At 35.6% G+C, this 26,420-nt stretch overlaps 2 protein-coding genes and 1 pseudogene across 2 annotated transcripts; 1 reads left to right on the top strand and 2 right to left on the bottom strand.

Annotated features, from left to right (window-relative positions):
* Nucleotides 1-13,598: 13,598 nt before the first annotated feature.
* Nucleotides 13,599-14,444, bottom strand: LOC145581831 (MLP-like protein 31; annotated as a pseudogene).
* A 2,349-nt stretch (nt 14,445-16,793) lies between these two features.
* LOC145581832 (MLP-like protein 31) lies at nt 16,794-18,352 on the bottom strand. The gene is made up of 2 exons (XM_081638861.1): nt 18,141-18,352; nt 16,794-17,088 (listed from the first exon to the last, which is right to left on the bottom strand). The coding sequence occupies exons 1-2, from the start codon at nt 18,325-18,327 to the stop codon at nt 16,814-16,816; spliced, it is 462 nt and encodes a 153-aa protein (XP_081494987.1). The 5' UTR covers nt 18,328-18,352; the 3' UTR covers nt 16,794-16,813.
* A 6,497-nt stretch (nt 18,353-24,849) lies between these two features.
* Nucleotides 24,850-26,412, top strand: LOC145580753 (uncharacterized). The gene has a single exon (XM_081637865.1). The coding sequence runs from the start codon at nt 24,850-24,852 to the stop codon at nt 26,410-26,412; it is 1,563 nt and encodes a 520-aa protein (XP_081493991.1).
* The last annotated feature ends 8 nt before the right edge of the window (nt 26,413-26,420 follow it).

A 26,420-nucleotide genomic window follows, 5' to 3' on the forward strand; every position in this document is an offset into this window, starting at 1 on the left:
GTTCTTCTTGACTAGCCATTGCCTTCTTAGCTTTCCTTTTCCTACCGACTGGTTTGTCGAAAAGTAAAACTTGAACAAAAGTGTTGTCTTTGATTAAACGCCCTTCCTTTCTTAACCACGCGCTGTAATTTAAACCATATTTGTTTTAATATTTGACTCTAATTGACTTGACTTTATGTTTGAAAGACTTAAAAGAAAAAGTTTAAAAATGGGGTATATATTTTAAGGGAATTTAAAAATTGGAGGATTAATATCCGACTTACCCCCCTAAAAAAAATGACGGAAAACACGCATTCAAGACTCTCTAGACATGGTCATAATGTGACAAACATATTATGTGTGTGCTTTATGTGTATGTGAATGACATGCTTTGACTACTAGTGTATGACCATGGGACTTTAAGTGCCTAAACTCAATTAAAGACTTAAACATGGTTTGAACCATTAACAAACTGATTAATCCGATTAGTAGACTGTTAATTAGACTCGTCGTGATGACTCGAGCAAAAGAAACTGGACTGTCGCTAAAACAACAGGACTGTCGCCACAGTTTAGAGCCTGTCGCCAGACGACAAAATTGTCGCCAGGCGACAGACACTAGACTGCAGCGCCACAGTCCAAATTCCTGCGCCATTGCTGGAACATTAATCTGGACTGTTTCCAGTAATTTTACTCTAAATGGACATGCCTAAAGTCGTACTAAGTCGAATTGATTAAATTATTAGCCTTTAATTAATTCAAAATTAATTAATTAATTAGACAAAGTCCTTTTAGTCATTAGTCAATTTATTTAGTCTTAATCACAGGTCAAACAAACGGTTAGCACATATATAAATACAAGAAAGGGTGCACAAGTAGTTCACATAGTCACAAGATGAGTTTGCAACCTAACCATGGCTCTAGTTCTCTAAAGTTCGAGGATATGGGTTAAGTCAAAAAGGTCCATGGTTAAGAATCCATATGCATTGCACACAAGCCTACCGGGAGGGTTGGAGCGAATGGACAGGATTCCGCGAGTGCGAGATGAAATTGGACTCGACTCCATGGTTTGGTGGATTCACAAACATTACACGTACCCAAATCTGAACTTTGCACATGATAGTGGGATATTCCATTGGGCAGGTGAAGCAGGAACCCCCAGAGGGTTATATCCATATGTAGAACACATATGGGTTCAGAAAAGTGAGAAAATGACTCAATCAATAAGCAAAATCGAGCCAACAACACTAGAAATGGTCAAAGCAAGAAGGCAGACCCCTGGCTCGGTATTGGAAGAACTTGGCGCCAGACTACAGGGACTGTCGCCGCAAAAAAGCTTCTGTCGCTAAGCGACAGAACTGTCGCCAGGCGACAGAAACTTTTTACGGGCGACAAGCCCTGTTTTCTAGACGCTAGTTCCTACATGCCTTGGCAAGTTTCTGTGTTCTTCGAATTTTCCAGGTTTCGCATCATCTTTTCGATTCTAGTCATGAAAGATATTTCTCAAATTTCCTACGTGTAAAATTCCTATGGATTGACTCATGGGGTGCTCCCATGAGGACCTTTTAATGCATATGACAATAATGTTAATCAAATCACGCACATGAAATACTTAGAATTTTTCGAGTCTCATCCGCTCATTCTAAATAATTGCCAAAATTAAATAAATTTCAGGAATATAAATAGAAATCCTCCCCAGTGGAGTCGCCAAAAACTGTAGGGAATATTTCAAGCATCATGATAACCCCAAACTTGAACCCCACTGTGATCATACACTAAAGTACGGTGGCGTTCCAAAGGGAAAGACAAAGAGCAAAAAGAGTCGCCAACAAGTTTTAGGAACTTGTAAACCCAAAAGACAATCCAAAAGGACCATCAACTACTCCATAAGGTCTTGAACCAAACAGGGTCCGGGGATGAAGGTACGAATCCAATCTACAAAAGAAAGGACCCGCCCTATAAAAATAGGCCTCTACTTTGTTCTACTCGTATTCATGTGCGTTTTTCGAATAACATACAAACATTATATTAAACCTACCCTGTTTATCTATGTTGGTTGAATATTAATGCACAAATAATACTATTATTGGCGATCACTTGAGTTAAAATCACATTAGCCTAAACCAAATTATTAATTATCTTATTAAGCGTGATTTCAAGTACAAATTCCCTTTAACAATTATAAAAGGTGTGATCAAGCAATAACAAAATATAATATAATATCAAGCAACATAATAAATAAAGCAATAACAATAATGATAATAGCATGATAAGGCATAATAAAGCTTAACAATAATAGCAAGATCCTAGGCATGATACTAACAAGATTAATAACAATCCTAGCATGTCACTAAACAATAAAGATCAAAGCTTTAAACCTAACATGGTACTAATATGATATTAGAAAAGATTAAAGGCACCCTAAACATGATACTAGAAAGCATAAAATAACATCCTAACATGATACTAGGAATTAAATACATCCTAACATGATACTAGGAATTAAATACAATAATAAGCATGCAATCTACATTGTGAAAGAAATAGGGAGTAAGCTAATCTACTTACTTTGAAGCCTCGTACCTCTTTCTAATAACAAAATACACAAGTTAGTAACTTCAATAAAAATAATAAACAATAATTAAATAATTAAAGAATTAAAGAATTAAATTGAAATCAAATTAAGTAAAGTTTTGACTAGTTTTGGACCAAACCCTCAGAAATTATCAACCTTGCACGTCTTGGGCAAAGGCAACTTCGAACTTGGCTAAGAGACTCTAAGTCTTGTGAATGCGGAATATTGTTTGTAAAAAGCTAGTTTAGAAAGAGAGAGAGAGAAAGAATAAGAATTAAGTAATTCTTGATGAGAGTTGATAGAGAGAATTGAGTAAGAATTGATGAGAGATGATAGTAGTTGATTTTAGATTGATAATTGATGAATAAAAACAGAGGTTCGGACCCTATTTATAAGAAAACAGTCCGGAAAATCATAGAATTTGATAAGGAATAAAACTTCACGCTGTCGCCAGGAATTAACTCTGTCGCGACGCGACAATGTCTGTCGCGCGGCGACAGAGTTGTCGTTTGGCGACAGCCTGTACTAGCGCGTTTTCTTCACGCGGAATCCGATCTTTAATCAACTTGATCTACGGAATCCGTACAGAAGATAAAATACGTATTTTTAAGATAACAAAACAATATTTTATTCCAAATAAAAATCATTTAAAGATAATTAATTATTAAATCTAACAATATTAGAATTAAAAGGAACTTTCTACAAACTTCTAGAAAACTATAATTAATCCTAATAATTTTAGGAATAATAATTAATATTGGGCCCTCCTCTAGATCATTGGGCCGTATTAAAATAAATAATCGGGCCCAGTTTAGTATTTTGGCCATAACTTCCTCAATATTCATCGGAATCGGGCTTATAATATATCGTTGGAAAGGTCTTTTAAAGCCCCATCCATCTACACCATTATTGGACCCTTATCATGGACCAAAATAAACTGAATTGGACGTTTTCATAAAATAGAGTCGTTTTCAAAAACAGAGAGAGAAGAGAATTTAATTAAAACTAAACCGCAACACTCGACTTTCAAACCACTTTCACCTAATTCGATAATAACACAACGTGAAAGGCATTCATCACTGGGTTTGGTTTTGGGGAGACACAATTTGGTGTCTACACACTCACATTGTCACAATAAACAATAGTTGTTGTACAAATAGGAAAATAGAGCTCAAGCAACAAATTTCTAATCCAACATGAATCGGATACCACATTAGCAACCTAACGATATTCGGCTTCTGCACTAGACTTAGATAATGTAGGTTGCCGTTTAGAAGACCAGGAAATCAAATTATCTCCTAAGAATACACAATAACCTGCAGTAGATCGCCTGGTGTCGGGGCATCCCCCCCAATCCGCATCAGTATAAGAAACAAGCTAATTAACAGAGGACTGATACAGATGCAAACCATAAGATAAAGTACCCTGTAAGTAGCGTATGATACGCTTCAAAGCTCCCATGTGCGCATTGCGCGGATCATGCATATGGAGACAGACCTGCTGAACTGCATAAGAAATGTCAGGTCTAGTAAAAGTCAAATACTGAACGGCACCTGTAAGACTCCTGTACTTAGTAGGATCCTCATATGGAGCATCATGAGAAGCACTAAGCTTGGATTTCGTGTCAACAGGTGTCGGACAAGGACTACAGTTTGACATGCCGGCCTTATCAATGATAGAAGAAGCATACTGTTTTTGAGACAAGAACATACCATTAGCATCACGAGTCACAGCAATGCCCAAAAAGAAACTCAAAGGACCTAAATCCTTCATTGCAAATTCGGAGCCCAAAAGATCCATAATTTGTGTTCGTAGACGGTCAGAGGAAGTTGTAAGAATGATATCATCAACATATAACAGAATATAAGCAGTATCAGATCGCTACCTAAAAATAAACAGAGAATTATCAAATTTACAGTTAGCAAATCCAATAGAGGTGACAAAATCTTCAAACCGCTGATACTAGGCTCGAGGAGCCTGTTTGAGACCATAGAGAGAGCCTCGTAGTAGACACACATGATCAGGGCAACTTTTGTCGCGAAAACCCATGGGCTGATGCATATAAACTGTTTCATTGAGCTTACCATGCAGAAAAGCATTCTTGACATCCAACTGATGGATCGGCTAAGAGTGTGAAATAGCAATGCTAAAAACAGTACGAATAGTAGCCGTTTTGACAACTGGACTGAAAGTCTCATCACAATCAATACCCTGCTGCTGAGTCTTGCCATCAGCCACAAGACGAGCCTTATACCGCTCAAAAGAACCATCAGAATTTCGTTTATGACAAAATATCCACATAGAACGAATAACATTCACATTAGGAGGCCGAGGAACTAAATCACATGTATGATTATCAATAAGAGCATTATATTCATCTAACATTGCATTTTTCCAATTAAGGTCATGAATAGCACTAACCGGGTCCTTTGGTATAGGGGAAATGGTGGTAGTGGTCATTGTGTTTGTAGGGAATATTTCAAGCCATTAACCCCAAGCTTGAACCCCACTGTGATCATACACTTAAACATGGTGGCGTCCAAAGGGAAGGAAGCAAGAGCAAAAGAGTCGCCAACAAGTTTTAGGAACTTGTAAACCGTTCACAAGGTGAAGATTACACCCCTTAACGATCCAGGAGATCGTCAACTCCAAAAGGTCTTGAACCAAACAGGGTTCGGGGATGAAGGTACAAATCCAACCTAAAAGAGATTGAGCCTGCCCTAAATAGGCCTCTACTTCATTCTTCTCGTATTCATATGCGCAATCTGACTAGCATGCAATCAACAGATTAATCCTAAACCTGTTTATCTATGTTGGTTGAACTTAATGCACAAATAAACTATTATTGGCGATCACTTGAATTATAATCATATTAACCTAAACAAGATTATTAATTATCTTATTAAGCGTGATTACAAGTACAAATTCCCTTTAAACCTGCAAGAGAGGGTGTGATCAAGCAATAACAATAATATATATCAAGCAACATAATAACAATCATAATCATAATCATAACAATTAAAATCATAATTATCATAATCATGTTAAAGCATAATATTAATAGCAAGATCCTAGGCATGATACTAACAAGATTAATAACAAACCCTAGCATGTCACTAAGCATTAAAGATCAAAGCTTTAAACCTAACATGGTACTAACATGCTATTAGGAAAGAAAATAGGAAGCATCGCAGGAATCATAATTGATATAAGCAAATCACCTTAAATATCCTACTAAGGAAAGCATCCTAATCATGATACTAGGAACCAAAATAACAATCTAAGCATGATTTCTATATCATAATATCAATTAAACAATTAAAGTACTTACTTCGATGCCTCGTACCTCTTTCTAATAACAAAATACACGCGTTAGTAACTTTAAGGAAAATATAAAATTAAACAATTAAATCAAATAATTGAAATAGAGATTAGGGACCAAACCCTCAGAAATTATAACCTTTCACGTCTAGGGCGAAGGCAACTTTGAAATTGGCTAGGTGTTTCTAGATCTCGTGAATGCGGAATTTTGTAAGAGGGAAGGTTTAGAAAAAGAGAGAGAGAAAGCTTCTAGCTTTAGAGAGATGATGATTGTTGATGATGAGAATTGATGATTGTAGATTGTAGATGATTAAAAACGGAGGTTTAGAACCTTATTTATAAGAAAACAGTCCGGAAATAAGTAGAATTTGATAAGGAATAAAACTCCACGCTGTCGCTGCAAACCGACCTTGTCGCCAGGCGACAGGGTCTGTCGCGTGGCGACAAGCCTGTCATTTGGCGACAGCCTGGATTCCTACGCGCTTTCAAACACGGAGTCCACTTATCAATTAAAATCGAATTGTAAAGTCCGTATGAAAACCGAAATCGTATCTTTCATAAAATAATATTTTATTCCAAATATAACTTTATCAAACTCTAATTATTAATTCTAATCTTATTAGGATTAAAGAGAACCTTCTAGAGAATTCTAGAATACTATAAAGTTCTAATAACTTTAGAAATAATAATTAACATTGGGCCCTCCCCTAGATCATTGGGCCGCATGTAAAGATCAAACCGGGCCCAGTTTAGTGTTTTGGCCATAACTTCCTCATTATTCATCGAAATTGGGCTTATAATATATCATTGGAAAGCTCTTTACAAGCTCCATCCAACTACACTATTATTGGACCCTTGTCGTGGACCAAACTAAACTGGATTGGCTGTTTTTCATAAAATAGAGTTGTTTTCGAAGAATGAATTTAAATAAAAACCAACCACAACACTTGACCTTTCACACTTTAACCTCATTCGACGCAAAAGGTATTCATCACTGGGTTTGGTTTTGGGGAGACACATTTGGGTGTCTACAGTGTTTAGGTTGGAAAAATACTTTGGGTTGGGCTTAATAATGTCGTCCTTAGCTCTAGTGGTCATCGGGTGAGGTGCGGTTTCTTGCGGAAAGGTGGCCGAGGTAGGGCATGGCTGCTGGCGGTGGCAGACGGTGTGGTGCTGGCAGTCATGGGATGAGAGTGATCTTCAGTTCGTGAGGAAGTGAAGAGTGGGCTGTCACATAGAGGGGGAGTAAGGAGAGGGGTGTACTGGGCTCCAGGATGTGGGGAGCCCACTTGCGAATGGGTGACAGAAGATGGTGGAGTTGGGTTGGAGTTACCAGCCGACCCAAAAGAGGACTGATCAGTCGGTCCAGGAGAAGGAGTGGACCGAACTGACTGTGGACTATTAGGGAGCGTAGGCTGAATGTGAGTGGGATTCGGCCCAGGTGGAGATGCGGGCTGGATTGGAGAGGGAGGTGGCCCAGCTGGAGATGTGGGCTGGACTGGAGATGAAGGTGGGTGAGGTTTAGTGGTGCGCATATGGGGAATGTGATTTGGTGGAGAGTAGTCCAAGAAATCATAATCATCTAATTTCGGTTTGTGAACCTTTTGAGAATGGAAATTCGTTTTCAATAAACTTCACATGCCTACAAATGATGATTTTTCCATTTGATAGATTATAGCACTTCGAACCACGATGATTAGGTACGAGGCCAAGATAGACACAAGGAGTGGACCGGTCTTGCAATTTATTTATGGTGGTAGACGGAAAGAGTGGAAAACATAGACAACCAAAGACACGTAATGCCGAATAGATTGGATCACGTTGGTATAAAACTTGTGTTGGAGAGTTATAACCTAAGACTTTAGTTGGTAAAATGTTGAGGAGATAGGTGGCCATAGATAATGCATGGTGCCAAAAAGAAAGGGGCAATGATGCATGTGCAAGAAGGGTCCGAATAATATTATTGATGGCTTTTATGTGGCGTTTAGCTTTACCATTTTGAGGAGATGTGTGAGGACAAGAGAGACGATAGAGCATGCCATGTTTATCAAAAAAATCTTTAAGAGTTCCATTAACATACTCGGTGCCATTATCACATTGAAAAGTCTTAATGTTACGTTCAAATTGAGTTTGGACTATTTTGTGAAAAGATTGAAAAAGATGTTTGACTTGGGATTTTTTCGCAATTGGATAAGTCCATAAGAATTTGCTGTAATCATAAAGAAATAAGAGATAATAACAATGACCAGAAGAACTAACAACAGGAGAAGTTCATAGATCACTATGAATTATATCAAAAGGTAAAGCAGTGTGCGACATAGAATCATAAAAAGGTAACTTAACATGTTTCCCTAATGGACACGAAGAACAAAAAGAATTACAAGCCTTATTACATTCAATAAAATTTTTACTACATAAGGATCTAAGAACAACATCTCCCGGGTGTCCAAGTCGATTATGCCATAGATCGGAAGAGAGAGTAGTAAAATTAGAATGGTGGACTGAAGGGTTGGCTTGATTAGGCGGAGAGATTGGATATAGGTCACCGGAACTGTCACATCTCATTAGGTGGGCTCCTGTCTGTAAATCAGTCACAGAAAATCCATAAGGATCAAAAGCAATAGAAACCATATTGTTAGTTGTGAATTTACGGACGGATATCAAGTTCTTTATTAATTTGGGAGCATGTAAGACATGGTTAAGGGTAAATGGAGGGTACGAGGAAGGCAAAGTAGCACTACCATGACCAATAATTGGAATTAAATCACCACTACCAACAACAATGTTATGATTTTTAATGCTCGAATTAATATAGGAGGAAAGAATACCTTGGTCGGCCGTCATATGAGATGTTGCTCCAGTATCCATATAATAATTATTATCCGGGCGATTTAGATTAGCTAGCATCTGCATTGCAGCTTCAATGTGCGTCGGAGTCGGATTAGGACCATTATCCGTGGCATGGTAAGCTTGCGGAGCATGGCCTAAGATACCAGGCCCACCAGGCTGTGACCCTGTTGAAGAAGATGCTGGCCTTGGAGCCTAAGACTGGGCTGGGTATGGGCATGGAGGATTAGCCCAATACGGAGCCCAGGGTGCAAGCCATGGAGCCTGCTGAAACTGCCACTGTTGTTGCATTGGGCCGGATTGCTGCTGGGCTGGGCTAAAATTGCGCGGCTTATTCGAAGACTTAGAGGCAGACTTCTTTGAATTGCTGGTCTTCTTGTTCGACCGTGAAGAGTTCACAGACGACTCGGACGGTTGCTGGCCGGAGAAGAGAGCAGTCGGAGAACGGCTGGTGGCCCCCCCTTCTTTAGCCAGACGATTTTTGATAGTGCGTTCGGCTAATTTCAAACGGGATCGGCAGCTTTCGAATGATGGCAGCGGCTCTTGATTTTGAATGAAATCGACCGTGCCGGCATATGCCTCAGGGAGTCTAGCTGTGAGCTTGAGAATGAGACAGGTATCGGGAATCGGAGCATCAACATCCATAAGACGATCGGCAAGGGATTTGATGTGATTGCAATAGCCATCAATTGAGGAAAAATTCTCGAAATCAAGGTCAACAAGTTCTTGTTCGAGATGGGATGCCCGTGATGCCTTATTGTCCTGGAACATAAATTCTAGGCGAGTCCAGGCACCTTGAGTTGTGTCATCCTTGAGAAGGATGGTAGTAAGAAGATCGGAAGAGATGGAACAGTATATCCAATTAAGGACCGCGGCATCGAGTCTTCTCCAAAAAGCCAAGTCTGCCTTCTTGGATTTCTCATATGCTTCGAGTTCAGTGGCTTCCGTAGGAGGGATGATGTGCGCTGTAAGGTCGTGAACCGTACACAACACCTTGAAGAGGGCGGCCCAAGAGTGATACATGCCTTGGTTGGCATCCAAAGTGATCGGGATAAGGGATTTGACATTAGTGTTTGCCAAAGCAGGGTGATATTTGGGATTGTCAGCCATGGAATGTTGCAGCGAAAGAACAGGGGAAGAAGATGGAGAACAGGAGAAGAAGATGGGTCGTGATTAGGATCGAAACGCTACTGATACCATGAAAGTGATTTGATCGTTGGATCATTTCATTAGCTGTGTAAAGTTTATATACAAAATACAATAGCAATCTAATGCTATAATTAAGGTAACAAACTAGGTTAGGATAAATCCTAAATATACACTTAACTAATATAAAAAAGAGATATATACAAGAATATATTATCATATATTCTAATACTTGTACTCAATAAACTGGTTTAAGAGGGAGGTGGAGTGAAGACATGGCTGATTGTAATGCGTAGACATAGCCGTTGAGTGGGTCCATGTAACGGAAATCCACCGAAATTTTGAAATGGGTGGTAATCTGAGTAGTTTTTTTAATTTAAGGGGTGGTAAAAAAAAAATAAAAATTAAATGGGTGATTATTTTGAAAATAGATACATTTTTGGGTGGTAATTTAAAAATTTTCCTTTTTAAAAATCATGGACTAAAAATAAATCCATGAACAAGATCAATGTTTAGGAATAATCTAAATGATAAGTACCAACATAATTGTAATTATTAGAGGTGTAAAAGTGTTGTTTCAATGAATACTACAAGAAGGGGGGGTTGAATTGTAGTATGAGAGTTTAGCCAAACTTTTTGCGGAATTAAAACTAAGTAAGCTAAAGGAACTGAGAGATTAACTAAAGGAACTAAAGAATGCAAGAGAGATTTTACGTGGAAAACTCCTTGGCCCTAACAAGGAGAAAAACCACGACCACTTGGGATTTTGGGAAAAGAATCTTCACTATAATAGGGCAAATGATCCTATTACAAGCTAAAGACTCAAACTCAAGTTCCTCTACGAACTTGAGACCCTGAGGAACAAGTCACCCAACTTGTTACTCTTCTCTTCTCTTTCTCTCTTCTCACTTCTCTATTCTCTCTTCTCTTTCTCTTCTCTTTCTCTTCTCTCTCTCTCTTCTCTTTCTCATACACAAACGTTCATTCGAACTTCCCCATTCCCCAATTACAACTCGAAAGAAAAACAAACTCTAGTATAAGAACATTAAGAACACTCTAATGAGCTTGTGTGGAATTGACACTTGACTCGATTTGAAGCTTGAAAACTTATGTGAGCAAGGGTGAGTTTTTCCAACAGAAATCAACAGCTATTTATAGACCAAAATTCGTTTAGGAAAAACTTCTTTGTGCAGCAAATCCACAACGCCACTACTCCAACCCACTAAGAAGATCATGTCCCTAAAATTAAGGGACCATGAACTCCTCAATGTGCAAGACCATGTCTAGAAGAAGAACATGGGAGAGTAGGCCGCAAGTTTAGAGAAAACGTGAAAGATTTTATTTTTGTTAAAAATCATTTTCCGAAAATCAGAAAAAGAAAAGAAAATAAAATCTTTTTAATTAAAGAAAAGATAAACATTTAAATATCAACAGTTTTCCTAAAAACTAGCATGCACAATTTTTTATCCTAAGACCAATTCCACACAGAATTTTCGAGTGTAACTAACTTCCTTATACTTACATAAATCCTAAAATATATAAAATATTTAGTCTTCATGTTTCTCTGATGAAGCTTCTACTCCGAGGCTTCTGTTCCTTGTAAGGAACTTCTCTTCTCTGGTGATGCTTCTTCTCTGAAGCTTCTGTTCCCTGAGGGAACCTTCTCTTCTCAAGTCTTCATTTCTGAAATGCCAGTTCCTGTGAGGGAACTCTTCTTTTTGGATAACTTTGTTTCTGGCCTTCCTGTTCCTCATGGTATCTTTGCTCGACACTTAATTCTCCTAGTCTTTGCACTGATCACACACTTAAACAATCAAGCCTTTATTAGTATGTAAGTAAGTAAGGTTGTGTCATCATCAAAGTCATTAAGTCCAACAAAAAGAATTACGGAGGGTATAATTCCAGACAATGATAGAGTCGGACTTGCCAAATTCACCTTCATGCACATCACAACTATTAATATTTGAGGGTGATATGTCCGAAATATGGTGTGGCTTGACATTAATTATTTCGTGCAATACATCTTCATGACAATTGAAATCAACTTCAACTTCTAATTTCCCTTTTATGCCCATTTTCGAAGCAATCAATTTTGTCGAGAAATAAATGTTGTGCTAAATGATGCAGCTAAATATATCCCTCGACAATATAATTTTGGGCCATTTGACCCTTTTACATGAACAAAGAGCCATCATTTAAAAGTCAACTACAAGACAAAGTCAGAAGGCCCTTATTTTATTTGGAGATCCTCCCCTCAAACTTTTGGCAATATTGACAAGTTCTTTATCACTCTAATGAATATCATTCATTCATCTTCATTCTATAAATTAAGGGATTAAAGTCGTATGTTCATGGGTATACAATAAGATGTATTACAAGATCCTTGTTAATAATAATTGACATATTATGGCATTTACCTTTTTTTAATAGAGAAGTTGTCAAAACTTTTTATTTTTATTCTTAACACCTGTCCATGAAAACATGTTAGATAAACCGGTAATTTAAAATTACATCAATAATCAAGTGAGTATTCTGTTTTTGTTCCAAAATGACATCTTTGATCTTCCTAGTATTGCAACTTTTTGAACTAATTTCATTCTTGTTTCTTTACTTTTAAATCAATTTGATTTTCTTTAGCCAATTTTTTCCTATACTTTTTTTTTTGATAAAATAAAATGAACAACAATCATATAAATCAAATTTTTAAAATCAGTTTCGAAATATAGCTTTTATTAATGCTAACTACCACCCCGTATATGAGAATAATTGATGTATTTTATTCAACAAAACTTAAACTAAATCAATTATAATGAGTTGTAATATATGTCTATTATATGTGTCAAGAATGTGAATCATTGATTCATATTACTGTGTAAGGTGTTTGTGTACAACCTAAACAAGGGCCTAAACCTTGGCCCATTAATTACTATATATATATATATATATATATATATATATATATATATATATATAGTGTTTATTTGCCATACTTTTAAGGAACATATCGAATTGTTTCCATATTATACCTAAATCTATAATCTATAATTTATTTATAATAATATTATTAAAACCTAAGGGATTAACATGTTGATGACACGTGTCATATTTCGTCATCATAACATTTATGACATAACGCCACATAGATAATGACATGACAATACAATACTATTTGGATTAGATTTGAACCATTACATCCCTTGAAATTCCCAACTTTTCATTACCACTATTAATGGATCACTTTATTACTTAATAACATTCATATATAAATTGTAACTTTTCATTAAATATTATATAAGTAATTCCCTACTTAATTGTAAAACAAATACTACTGCAACTCTCTTTCTATCCCCAATTAATTTTACCATATTTATTTTATTATTTAAATTTAAGGTATTGGTTCCAAAATATTTTTAACTCAAGGTTCTTTCAAAAAAAAAAAAAAAAAAACAAAAACAAAACTCAAGGTAATTTTTTTCATTTTGTATTTAAACATAACATGGGGTATCGCCCGGGCTCCAAACTAGTGATTTTATTAAAGGCGGTTGTTAAAATCAATCGATAAACCAACATAATCATGTGGTGTTGATTGAGTAGTATTCCTTGACCAAATGATTCTATTTCATCAACAAACCATATTTTACAATACATAACGTAAATAGTACACCCATTCATAATTCAAATAAATTGATTTAGAAGATGCTCAATTATTCTTCTCCATCAATCTAGAAATCTTATTTAAGATGATGTGCCTCAATATCTTTGGTTACTCCAATAAAAAAATCAACAAATTTGGTAGGGTAATGCCCTTCATCATGTAATTTCTCAAACTCAACGGTCCATTTCACCCCAGTTTTTTCATCCTTTGGAATAACTTGGACTACAACAGTCAAGCTCTTGAACTCATTTAAAACATCTCCTTCTATGACTTTGTACCTTGCTAAGAATGCTAACCTCTTCACCTCATCTACTTCTTCCAATAGCTCCTTCGCAACGCATTGTTTACCATCTGCAGTCCGAGAGCCATGGACAACGAACATTTAGATCGATTTATATGTACTAATTAATTACATAAACTTGGGTTTAAATTAAATAAAGAATAGCTAGCTAGGTTTCATATAATTTTGCTATCCAACCCTTTTCAACTAATATTAACACAAAAAAACCATAAAAAAAACCTAGGAATGTTAGTTGTGCTTAATTTGGTTCAATTCAAAAGTAAATTAAATACTGTACTAATTTGTCAAAAATTCAAAAAAAAAAAAAAAAATGGAAGCTAGTAAATTGCTTCTTAAACAATAAGATGGGTTGGGAGATAAATAAAACATAATTGTGATTAATTAATAATTTTGTAAAATTTACTAAAAAAAACATTAATTTTGTAAAATAATTACCGAGGGTATAATTCCAGAAAATAATAGAGCCAGGCCTGCCGAATTCACCATCGTGCCATCACATCCATGAATATGTGCAGGTGACATTTCCGTGACATGGTGCGGCCTTATGGTAATTATCTCATGCAATATATCACCATGACAATTAATATCAACTTCAACTTCTAATTTTCCTTTAATTCCCATTTTATAGATGCAGAAAAATATAATTAATTCGGTGAGTAATTCAATGACTACTAAATGCCTCTTCTATATATATAGATTCATACACACACGAATATACTCCGTAATAATATTTTATGATATGGCTATAATTTATTAATGCTGTTAGAAAAAATTTATTAACATTTTACAATAATATGTTTGTTTGACTTTGAAGATTTTTTTTTTCTTCTAGTATATTTTAAATAAGGGCTAATCGATCAAACCAAATACCAACCAAATCAATTGGGTTCTCAATAATTGATTATTTTTTTTTAGGATGGGAAAGGCTAGGGAAACATGAAATATTGACATATGGACAAATCATATGATGTCGCCGTCCAAAAGTTAAAATATTTTATTTTTATCAATGTTATAACTTATGCATTTTATGCTTTCATCTAAAATTTGACTCCATTGATTGTTAACCTTTTTACTAACTCTCCCTTCTCAATACAGTGAGTTTCACTCCCTTTAGATTTTAAGTCATGCAAAATTATCGTGGCCATATAGTATAAATTCCTAATTAAATCACTTAGAATTAAAATGGATTGTATATTTTGAGTTGTGTTGTTCTTAAAACTCTTTATGTGATTAATTGGCTTGATCATTTGTTTTGTTACTTGATTTTTTTTTAAAATAAAAATAAAAATAAAAATTAAGGCTGACTATTGTACAATTTCCAGTTAATTCATTTTTAATTATTAATCCTAGTATTTCCTCCAAAAAAATAAAAAAAAAAATTTGTAGTATATTTTTAAAGATACCACCAATCAATGTATAGGTTGTTAGCTAGGTTGTAACATCTTGGCTCCTTAAGCTTACAAATACACATCAATCATTAAGAATATTCAAGTATACATATAAAATTATCGAATATACAAACCGATTCTAACTTGGGCTCAACCATCGGGTTAATTAAATTAAACTTTTAGTTTAGTTGATCTTTTAACATGATATTAGAGTTAACGTGACACAAAGATTACGGGTTTAATCTCATCCACCCCTTACTTTCAAGTAGAATACAGAGATTCAATCTCATCCACCCCCTACTAACCAGAGTATGTAACCCCTTTAATACTATTGTTAGCTTGTTGTGCTCTGTGAAATTTTTTTTTGAGGAAACCGTGAACATTTTTTTTTTATTATGAATGTATGATTGAGCTTATGATTTAAAAAAAAAAAAAGTATTGCATATATCGTTATTTAACTCCGCTTTTTAATGTATTAACAATGACTAGCCTTTTGGCCCGTTCGATGCACGGGCTATTACTTAGATTATTTTTTTTGTAATGTGTTGCTTATTTGTGTTGTATGCATCAGTGTTGTTTTGTACTCCCTATGTTTTTGTTGTTTTTTTAAATGATACATGGCTAACAAAGAGAATATAAAAGTAAAATATTAAGTTCATTAATAAAAAAAAAGAAAAAAAATAGTGAGGATGGAACTATAGGGAAAAAAAATGACATAGTAATTATTATTTAAAGTTATATTTTAAGTTTAGGAGATGAAAAACTTACATTATACTTCGTACATTTATGTAATGTGCACTATTGAGTTCAACATTTTTTTTTAAAAAAATACTCATATTACTTATTAAGTTTAGGATATGAAAAAACTATTACTTTATTTTATTATGGTGGAAATGAAACATTTCAATTTCTTACTTAAATTTGCAAGTTATGGAATGCATAAAGAGCTGAACATTAAATTTTTTTTTTGAAAAAAAATATATTAAAAAGAAAATATAAAAAGGAAATATTAAGAGACAAGTGACATGTGGCATGTAAGTGATTTGTGATGACATGTAACATGTATGTGAGTGATTGTGGTTTGTATTTTTAAATACTAAGTATAGATAGATATAGATTTTTGTTCTTCAATTCTATCTTTGATCCATTCCACGAAACACCTATAGTAAACTCACAAATCATACAATATTCATAAATTGTAGCACACCATATTGTAACATCGATCAAAACAACAACAACAACATCGTAACGTAGCACACCATATTGTAACATAAATCGAAACAACAACAACAATAACATTGTAACGTCAAAAAAAAAAAAAAAACATTGTAACGTAGCACACCATATTGTAACATAAATCGAAACAACAACAACCACCAAAGTAATCCCAACAAAAGATAAAACGACAAAGAATATTTGCTAGATAGATGACAGCTTTGTATGTAGCACATCATATTGTACCGGTACATTTCACACATTCATGTAAACATATTATTGTATACAACAACGATAACATACGACACACGGCTATATATACGTTGTTATTTGCTCCCTAGGCCGTCGATCAATACTTCCAACGTAGGAGCTGATCGAGCTAACCGATCACTTGTCATCTTTAAGGTGATGAGCCTCGATATCTCTAGAGACTGTAATGCAAAAATCGATTAATTTGGTAGGATAGTGTCCTTTATCATCAATTGTCTCAAACTCGGCAGTCCATTTCACTCCGGTTATGTCACCCATTGGAATCACTTGGACTGTGAGAGTGAAGGACTTAAACTCCTTTAGAAGATCTCCTTCGATGATTTTGAATCTCACTAGCTTGTTCTCTTCGTCGATTACTTCCACTAACTCCTTTGCTACACATTTTTTTCCATCTGCAATAATTTAATGGAACCACATATTGTTATTAAGATTGATTCATGTGAACGTGATTTTTCAAAATATTAGGTTTCATTTGAATTTTGTTATTGGCCGAGCCTTTCAACTATGATTATTATAAGGATATTTTGACTTTTATCACCTCCAAAATACCACTTATTTACTTTTACCACCTACATAAAAAAAAGTTTTATTTTACCACCAACAAAATTTCCAAAAATTGGATTTCATCACCAACTAACGGATTCCGTCCATGAATCCGTTAGTAGGACCCACCTTTTTGATGTTTCCTCTTCATCTTCCCCGATCTTCCATGTTAACCACCCGGCAACGAAATCAACTCACCTCGATTGTCGGAATTTTGAGTGGGGCTAGAGAGGGGTCGGAATTTGGTGTTGGCTAGGGTTTTAAGAATGAGAAATTTGGTGGTGGCTAGGGTTTAGGAGTGATCGGAATTCGGTCAGAGGGAGCTTTATGGGTAGTCGGAATTCGGTGGCTAGGGCTTTGAGGTCGAAAATTGGTAGAAAGGGGGTCGGAATCCATGGTTGTGGCTGGTGCATTGTGTGGTGGTGGTTGCGGTGTGGCTAGTTGGTGGTGGGGATGGTAGCTAGTATGGCGGAGGGTTGGTAGACGGTCCGGCGATGTGGCTGGTAGCAAGTCCAGCGGCGGGGCTAATAGTCGGCCCGACGGTGACTGGGAGTCAGTTGGTGATTGGGTTTTTATTTTATTTTTTAAAATTTTTAAAATTTTTTTTAATTTTTTTAAAAATTTTACCCAATAATATGATGGCACGTATACATGATAGGCCCCACTAACGGATTTATGGACAGAATCCGTTAGTTGGAGGTGATTAGTGGTAAAAGCCAACTTTTATTTTTTTTATGTGGTGGTAAATTAAACTCTTTTTTTTATGTAGGTGGTAAAAGCAAATAAGTGGTTTTTTTGGAGGTGGTAAAAGTCAAAATTTCCCTATTATAATAATAATTGGGGGGGGGGAGACGTATAGATTATGCCTAACCCTAAGATAATAATGGATTTTGAAAATTACCGAGAGTATAGTTCCAGTTAATGATAGAGCCAGGCTTGCCAAATGCACCGTCGTGAACCTCACAAGCATGAATATTTGAGGGAGACATATCGGCAACATGGTGAGGCCTTGTGCTAAAAATTTCATGAAAAATATCACCATGACATTTTATATCAACTTCAACTTCCAATTTCCCTTTGATGCCCATTTTTGAGAGAGTAGAGTAGAGCCAAAAAAAAAATGGATGTGGTGATCAAGTAGTTGTGCTAGATGCCCCTTTTATAAGCGCATCAAAAGTGTATCTTTAAAAGGCCTATACGTAATTTTAATTCTATGATGCAGCCACAACTGTTTTCTATCATCATATGTAGGGTTGGATATCTTCCTTTGTCGACCACATTAATTATGCTACTGTACTCCATATTCATTTAGGGTTAAAATAGCTACAGAATAATTTCTTATTGTAATTGGATAAAAAAAAATCATTACATTTATATAGTGGTTTTTCACTACTACAAAAGTAACAAATTCACACCACCTTAGGTATTTTTTGATTAAAATGTTGAGATTTTCACCATTGTTGATGCACATTTTACACTGTTAGTATTTTTAATTATATTAGGGCAGCTAACGCGCGCACAATAGCTAGTCATATCCATAATCTCTTTCGATAACCTTACATCACAAATTTAGTTCTTGACAACTTATTAATGAGAAAAATATATAAACAAATATATTAAGAGGTATAAATTCCATGCACTATTCCATGCACTATTCTTAATAATTTTTTTTTTTTTACAAGTGATCATTATTAATGAGAGTGAATAAATAGTCTAAATGGTATAATTGTCCAAACACTATTCATTACACAAACTTATACACATTAATGAGGGTATATATGTAAATACACATTTTGAAGGGCATAATTGGCATAACAATATTCATAAGAGTAATCTTGTACTTTTTATAAGGTAGGGATTTATGTAATAATTATTAAAAGTTAAATTTTAAGGTTTTGTTTGGTTGCCCTTAATTTTCACAGGCACTCATATTTTCAATGAATTTTCTTTTGGCCATGCTGTGTGGTTGACATTAATATTTAAAAAGTAAAAATGGAGGAAGTCATATATGATTCACGTGATTTACAATTTTTCATAAAACATGAGAAGTTATTCAATAACCTCACCCTTGATCATTCAAAATTCCTATGATTTACAAATTTTTACATGATAAGTTGACAACCGAACACAATATTGTAATTTTAGGAATTTCGTATAGAAATTAACTTTCCATGCTTTAGAAATTCTCACAAGAATTAATTTCATACATCTACCAAATGACGTTTAAAAGTATATATATATCTTGACAAATTTTACAAGATTGCACATGACTATATTTTTCCTAACGAACATATACGTGTATCACAAAAGACGGTGATCACAATTAAGGAATTTATGTGAATGATATTTATTTTATTAAAAAGTAAAGACATGTGAGAACGAAAGAAATATATTATAATTAAAAAGTAGTGGTGGATTTGAGTGGGACCATAAGAGAGTAGAAATATACAATATGAAAATGTAGTAGTTTCCCAAAAGTATAATTAAGTGTAACGCTACAAAAAAAAAAAGGGGGTGCATTTTGTAAGTGTAACCCTTAAAAAAAGAGAGGGAGTAATATTGTTTTTAAAAAACATAAATTATAATTAAACTAGCACTATAGTCATGAGATGCATGAAATAATTTCAAAAGGTATAGATTTTAACTATCTAATACTCCGTACAATTTTTATTTTAAAATTTTACTAAAATATAGCCCTACTCTCTTATTTTGAATTGATAAATTGATTGATTGATTTGATTGACAAAAATAAATAAATCGATTGATTGTATTGATTGACAAAAATAAATAAATAAATTGAATAATTTTATTGATCACAAAAATAAATAAAATAATGTAATTAATTTATTTTTGGACGTATTTTCAAGTAGCTGATTGCTATTTTATAAAAAAATTCTTTTATGATTGATTGATCTTTAATTTCCTTTTTTTGTTGAATTGAATAATTGATTTTTTAATCGCAAAAGAAAGAGTGGAGCACCTGGTTCAGCGCGGACTAAAGGCAGCCGAGTTGGGAATTTGGGATACCACAACCCAATGCCTTAGCTTATATGATAGAAAAAATTAAATGGAAATTATTAATTAATAATATATCTTTTGGAATATGATAAAAGACGGGCTATGTATAAGAAGCTACAAAAGAAATGATTATTAAAGATAGATAAACAATAATTACAACTAGATAGGGTTGGTCATTGGTCGAAGAGCGGATCGACTCGAATCAGACCAAAGATTGAAAATTTCAATTTCAAAGACTGAAAACTAGACCGATTAAGTTTGGACCGAACCCGAATTTCTAAGACTGAAAACCAGATCGATTAAGTTTGGACCGAACCCGAATCCGACCGAAAAAATCGGTCCAAGATCCATACCAGACCGCTTTGGACCGATTTTCAAATTTTTTATAAAAAAAATTCTTTCAATAATTTTATGGAAGACTCAAAAAAAATAAAGGAAAAAGAATATTTTCACGTCTTTTATGTATATTTAGTACAAAATAGCTCATACAATTAAAGTCTTCTAAGCTTATTAAGGATAATCTTAATCATTATTTAAGTTTTTAGGAAGTTTTTATGCATAATTTTAAGCAAAAAAATTGGTCCGGATATATAGGGTTTTTTACCGTATTATACTGGGCCGGAGCGAAGATCGGAAAAATAAATTTCTCAACCCTACCGGTTCAGATAGAGTTTTGAACACTCCTAATTACAACAACGATTTGCGCATGATTTTTTCATGAATTCCCAACTTTGTTCCATTTAAAGAACTCTATTTAATAATGATTATGTATAGCACTATGTATAGCCTTATTGCTGGTATTCTTTTACCTTAGTATACAAATTATTAGGTTGAAGTTTGTTTAAATTTAAAAATTAGATAAAATCAAACTAGAACAATTCATACGAGATTATGTGAATTGAACATAACCGTAGTCATATCTTATTCCCTCCATCTCAATTCAATTTTTTATCTGCAATGTCCCCCTTTAGTTGCAAGTGTTCACTAATTAATTAATAAACAAACCATTTAAGATAGTGTAGGTGGTAGATTGAATTGATTGCATGGAGTTAATGATCAGAGTCAAATCAAGAGCGAATAGGATTGCCTTTGAGTTATGAGAGTAAAATCAAGAATAATTTAGGTCAACAATGCATGAGATTGAGAAATAGTTTTTCTAGCGATCGGCATGGCTCACTGCATACTACTTACGCTATCTTGATAGACTTATCTTTTTGGGAGACATAATTCTAAATTTTTTTTTTTTTTTTTTTTTTTTTTTTTTTTTTTTTTTTTATTTATGAAATACATGTATGTGTTTTATAAAAGTTATGTATGATGAGAATAAACTGTATTTCACCTAATTAAAAGTTATTGATGAATGGAAGATATCATGTTTTTAAAAATGATTATTGAACTAATTTCGCTTAATAATTGGATTTTTAAAAAATAGATATTAACTTAATATTGCTATCAATAAAAAAAGATAGTTAACTTTTTTTGTGATCTAAGTTAGAGTTAGTGACACGTTATACACGTCATGATGCATCGGCTGACTAGTTAAACTTATGTTCTATATATTCAGCCATATAAAGTGCTTTGGCGTAAATTTATCAAACTCGGGTTTGGTCTAGTACTCTAGGCTAGTCTAGCCTAGCATAAGCTAGTGTTATTAAAATTTTCGATTTGGTGTTAGTTTAATCATCTAATTACAAAAAATTTACGAACCATAACTTGATGACAATTTTCTAAGAAAGACTGATCATGATGTGTTAGTTTTGTTCGATCTATCTCAATCATCGCAATAGCGTCTCCATGTGTGGAATTACGCATCAATGTTATATAGAAGTATAATATACATTTTTTTTCTTCATTATATTAGTCTAGTTCAATTAATCACTCCATCTGATTTTACGGTGAGCGCACATACAATGCCAACGTCCAACGATGTGCTAATCTTAGAGGATGTGGTCGGTTGTCCAACTTTGCACATACAAGTATATGCTACGACGAAATCACCTTTTAGGTAAATGTTAAAGAAAAATCACAACTATCGTTAGACATATACATGTTCTTTACTGTCTACACTGTCTACTATCTAGCTAATAAAAAGTTGATAAAGTTAGTATTGCATTTATAAGGTCCTTGATTAAATTATATCACATCATAAATTATCACCAACTTATTATTCATAATAACTTCTTTTATATTATTGCTGAACACGTGCAAAAACAGCAAAAATAAACAACGGAAGTTAATTGCATACCATTATATATAAGGTCCTACACACATCATATACCGTTCATACACACATTCATTGCGCACTCTTAATTAAGTAGATGCGCGCGCCCTACCGGCTGCTGAGCTGATCATGCTTTGAGGTGATGGGCCTCGATGTCTCGGGTGACTTCAATACGATGGTCCATTACTTTTGTAGGGTAGTTTCCTTCCTTGTGTATCTTCTCGATCTCAAATCGTCCAATTGACCGCACTTATTTGATCCTTTGGAATTACTTCTAGAATCACAATGAAGCTCTTAAACTCATTTAGAAGATCTCCCTCTAAGGTTTTGAATCTCACTAATTTGTTCTTTTCATCAATTGCTTCCACTAGCACCTTCGTAACACGCTTCTTACCATCTATATATATTTAAGGTCTAATTAGTTCATCGACATGTATATTAAGTTTAAATGTGTCAATTTTTGTCAAAAAAAAAAAGTTTAAATATGTCAATATTATGAAAGGGAGGGAGTTATTCATTAATGATTTTGTCACATGTCAAATATTTAATAATGAGATTATATGTAATTGTTAATTGAATTTTTTTATTCATTTTTTTTATTGTAACTAATTAAAATGATATTTTTTGTATACTCTATCCGAATTATTTTACAGTACTCCACATTCATATTTTATATTATTAGTAGTCAATTTTAACCTCCATTGAAAATGCAAAAAAAAAAAAAACATTGGTACAAATTTCGTGTGCTCCTTCATAAACACTACGTATATGAAGCAAATGCACAACCTACTTCAAAGAATGACATTATATTATATCTTCAACAAATAAAAAGACTAGGGAGTAAATTAGTCTATGAAGAAGATAACTAGCAAGGTCCATATAATTGTTAAAACGACATAATTTTAATTTAATGTTAACAATTACATACCGAAAGTATAATTTCAGAGAATAATAGAGCCAGGCTTGCCTAGTTCACCGTGATGCACATCACAACCACGAATTTTTGAGGGTGTTATGTTGGAGACATGATATGGTGTAGCTTGTGTATGGGAAGATATGGAAAACGGGCCGACTGAACGTAATAGGCCGATTGATCCGTAGCAATTTAGAACCATATCGGCACTTAGGTAAAAGGCAGACATGTCGGCCCGACAACGATCGGCACGTGGCAGCAGCAAATGGACACTTGGGATTGCATGCCATGCAGCCACCTGTCATCTAGTAGGGTTATAAATAATCAAAGTTTTACCCATAATAAGGGGATATTGATTACTCTCTCTCTCTCTCTCTCTCTCTCTCTCTCTCTCTCTCTCTCTCTCTCTCTATTTTCTTCTTATCTTCTTAGACACTTTCTGACTTTATCATCGGAGTGGTTATCCCCGGAGCCACCCCGAGGTTAGCTAATCTCTGTTCCTTGTGTAGGTTCTCGTCTGGACGATAGGAGCTCAACGGGTTTTAAGCTTGGGCTTTGGATCTTGGAATCGGGTTGTCGGATCCTGGTAGGAACAATTTGGCGCTAGAAGGAGGGGAGCTAAGTAATTGCTTCTATCGCCTAAGAACCTAACATTCTCTAAAAAAAAAAAGGGCTGAAAATCAAAACACTCCGGTAACCTGTAAAGTTGTAAATCAGAGGATAACAGTAGGGTCAAGCATACCGGATCCGGAAGTTGTGATTCAGGATGAGACCCATACTCTGGAGGGTAATCGGTTTAACATGCCGTTAACCCCAGAAGGACAGACAAGGGGGGTCCCTGACCCTATGGCTGAATTCACCCCGAAGGATCTGGAGATGGCAGCAAGGGTGATGTGCGCAATGTGTAAGAAAAGGAAAGAAGCTGAGGCAGCCTAAGATGGAGGAGGGGTGCCGATTGCAAATCTTGGCAACTAGTTCAACCAAGCTGTTAGTTCGCAGAGACGCCAGCAGGAGGAATCGCCGGTAAGAACGCAAGTGACTCCGTGGAGTCTGAGATTCAGTCCTCAGGTCATGCTGCCAGTACAAGAGTTCATCGGCGGGGGAGGTTCGCAGATTGTAAGGCAGGATATGGTGCGGACAGTGGTCCAGTTAAGGGCATCACCGTTTGCGTAGAGTGTCTTGGATCAGCCTATGGAGAAGATCAAAATGCCGACATGTCGGTATGATGGAAGGGGAGATCCAAGTAGATATATAACCTCATACAAGGGGCATATGATCCTGTATACCAACTCGGATGCCGTTTGGTGCAAGGTCTTTCCCACCACCCTAACCAGGGCAGCGGCAGATTAGTTTAATAATCTTGGGAATGGAACGGTTGATAGCTTTGAGAAGTTAACCGAAATGTTTGTGGGGTAGTATATCAGCAATAGTGTACGACAGAGAACTTCGAGAGAGCTAATGGCCATCGGGCAGAAAGCAGATGAGTCTCTAAGGGACTACATTAGGAGGTTTAACAATGAGGCAAATACAATCCCGAAATTGCAACAAGAGATAGCGGTGATGGCATTGATGAATGGCCTTAATGACTCAGAGTTTAAGAGATACTTGACCAGAAAGAATTTGCCGACACTGGCAGCAGCTTTTAATAAAGCTCATGATTACATAAAGAGTGAAGAGTTGATGAAAACAAGCAGTCGAGTTGGTTCGCCCGATAGGGCTCAACCAATATCGGAAGGAGGATCTTCAGGAGGAGGAAGGCCGAGGAATCCGGCCCCAATGAGGGGAGGAGGAAGTTGGCAGGAAACTAAAGGTGCCAAGGCACCTATGCGATACAGTTCGTACACCCCATTGAATACGCCAAGGGTTGCAATATTTTCTGTTAATCAGAACCGAGAAGGATGGGTGAGACCCACACCTGTGAAGGCAAAAAGAAGGGATGCAAAGAAGTATTGTATGTTCCACCGAGATGTTGGGCACTATACTGAAGATTGCACACAACTGAAAGATAATATTGAAGAGTTGATAAGAAAGGGTCATTTGGCTCAGTACCGACTGCATGTGGGGGGAAGTCAGCCACCACCGTATTGGCAGCTGGAACGTCAGCAAATAGAAGGAATTCCGGAAAGGCAGGGGCAAATAAATCAGCAAGGGGATGATGGGAAATCACCCTCGTCGATTGGAAAGAAAGTGGATGTGATAACTGGTGGACCAGTGCACCGAGGGACGATAAGTGGAGCACAAAAGCACCTGTCAGAACACCGACATATAGTGAATGCCCTGGATGTTGATAGTCACCCCCGATCGGCTGAAATACCTGATGTGGTGTTCACAAAGGAAGATGCGAGGGGAATAGTTTTCCCGCATGATGACCCCTTGGTGCTGATAACAACAATCAATGGGGCTGATGTTAAAAGAGTCTTGGTGGATGGAGGCAGCTCAGCTAATGTCTTTTTCATACAAGCGTTTAACGAACTGATGATAGGGAGGCAGTATTTAACACCGGTATCTTATCCTGTGATTGGGTTTAATGGTTCAACAGTGAGGCCGGAGGAAAGTATAGTTCTCCCGGATAGATTTGGAGATGGAGTGGCCGTTAGAGATGTCATGACCGAATTTCTAGTGGTGGATGTGTCGTCAGCATATAATGGTATTATTGGAAGACCAGTAATTCATGACATACAGGCAGTGGTATCAACCTACCATCTAACCATTGCCTATGTGTCAAATTTGGGAAAGGTAGAAAAGGTACACGGTAGGCAAGTGATGGCGAATTATGTGACGGCTTTGAAAAATCCACTACAGAAAGGCCAGATACCAAGCAATCCAAAAAGGGAAAGAGAAGCAACTGTGCGGGACTTGTCTATGGAGAATTTTGATGCAAGGCCGGAAACTGCGCCAAGGACGTCTCTAGGAGGAGAAACGGTGCAGGTCGAACTCCAACCGGGTGATCCGAGTCGGACAGTAAAGGTTGGGTCCGACATGGATATCGACATGAGATGTCACCTGATCAGTCTGTTGTGAGAAAATGC

This window comes from Chenopodium album, chromosome 15, assembly GCF_948465745.1.
Source record: "Chenopodium album chromosome 15, dcCheAlbu1.1, whole genome shotgun sequence".
NCBI classification, from domain to species: Eukaryota; Viridiplantae; Streptophyta; class Magnoliopsida; order Caryophyllales; family Amaranthaceae; genus Chenopodium; species Chenopodium album.

Bases quoted from the DNA above. Each gene is read 5' to 3' on its own strand.
- LOC145581832 (XM_081638861.1), bottom strand. From the start codon at position 18,327: ATGGGCATCAAAGGGAAATTGGAAGTTGAAGTTGATATAAAATGTCAT. The intron at 17,089-18,140 runs GTAATTTTCAAA...AAATTATTGCAG, and splicing joins TAACTGGAACTATACTCTCG to ATGGAAAAAAATGTGTAGCA.
- LOC145580753 (XM_081637865.1), top strand. From the start codon at position 24,850: ATGGCCATCGGGCAGAAAGCAGATGAGTCTCTAAGGGACTACATTAGG.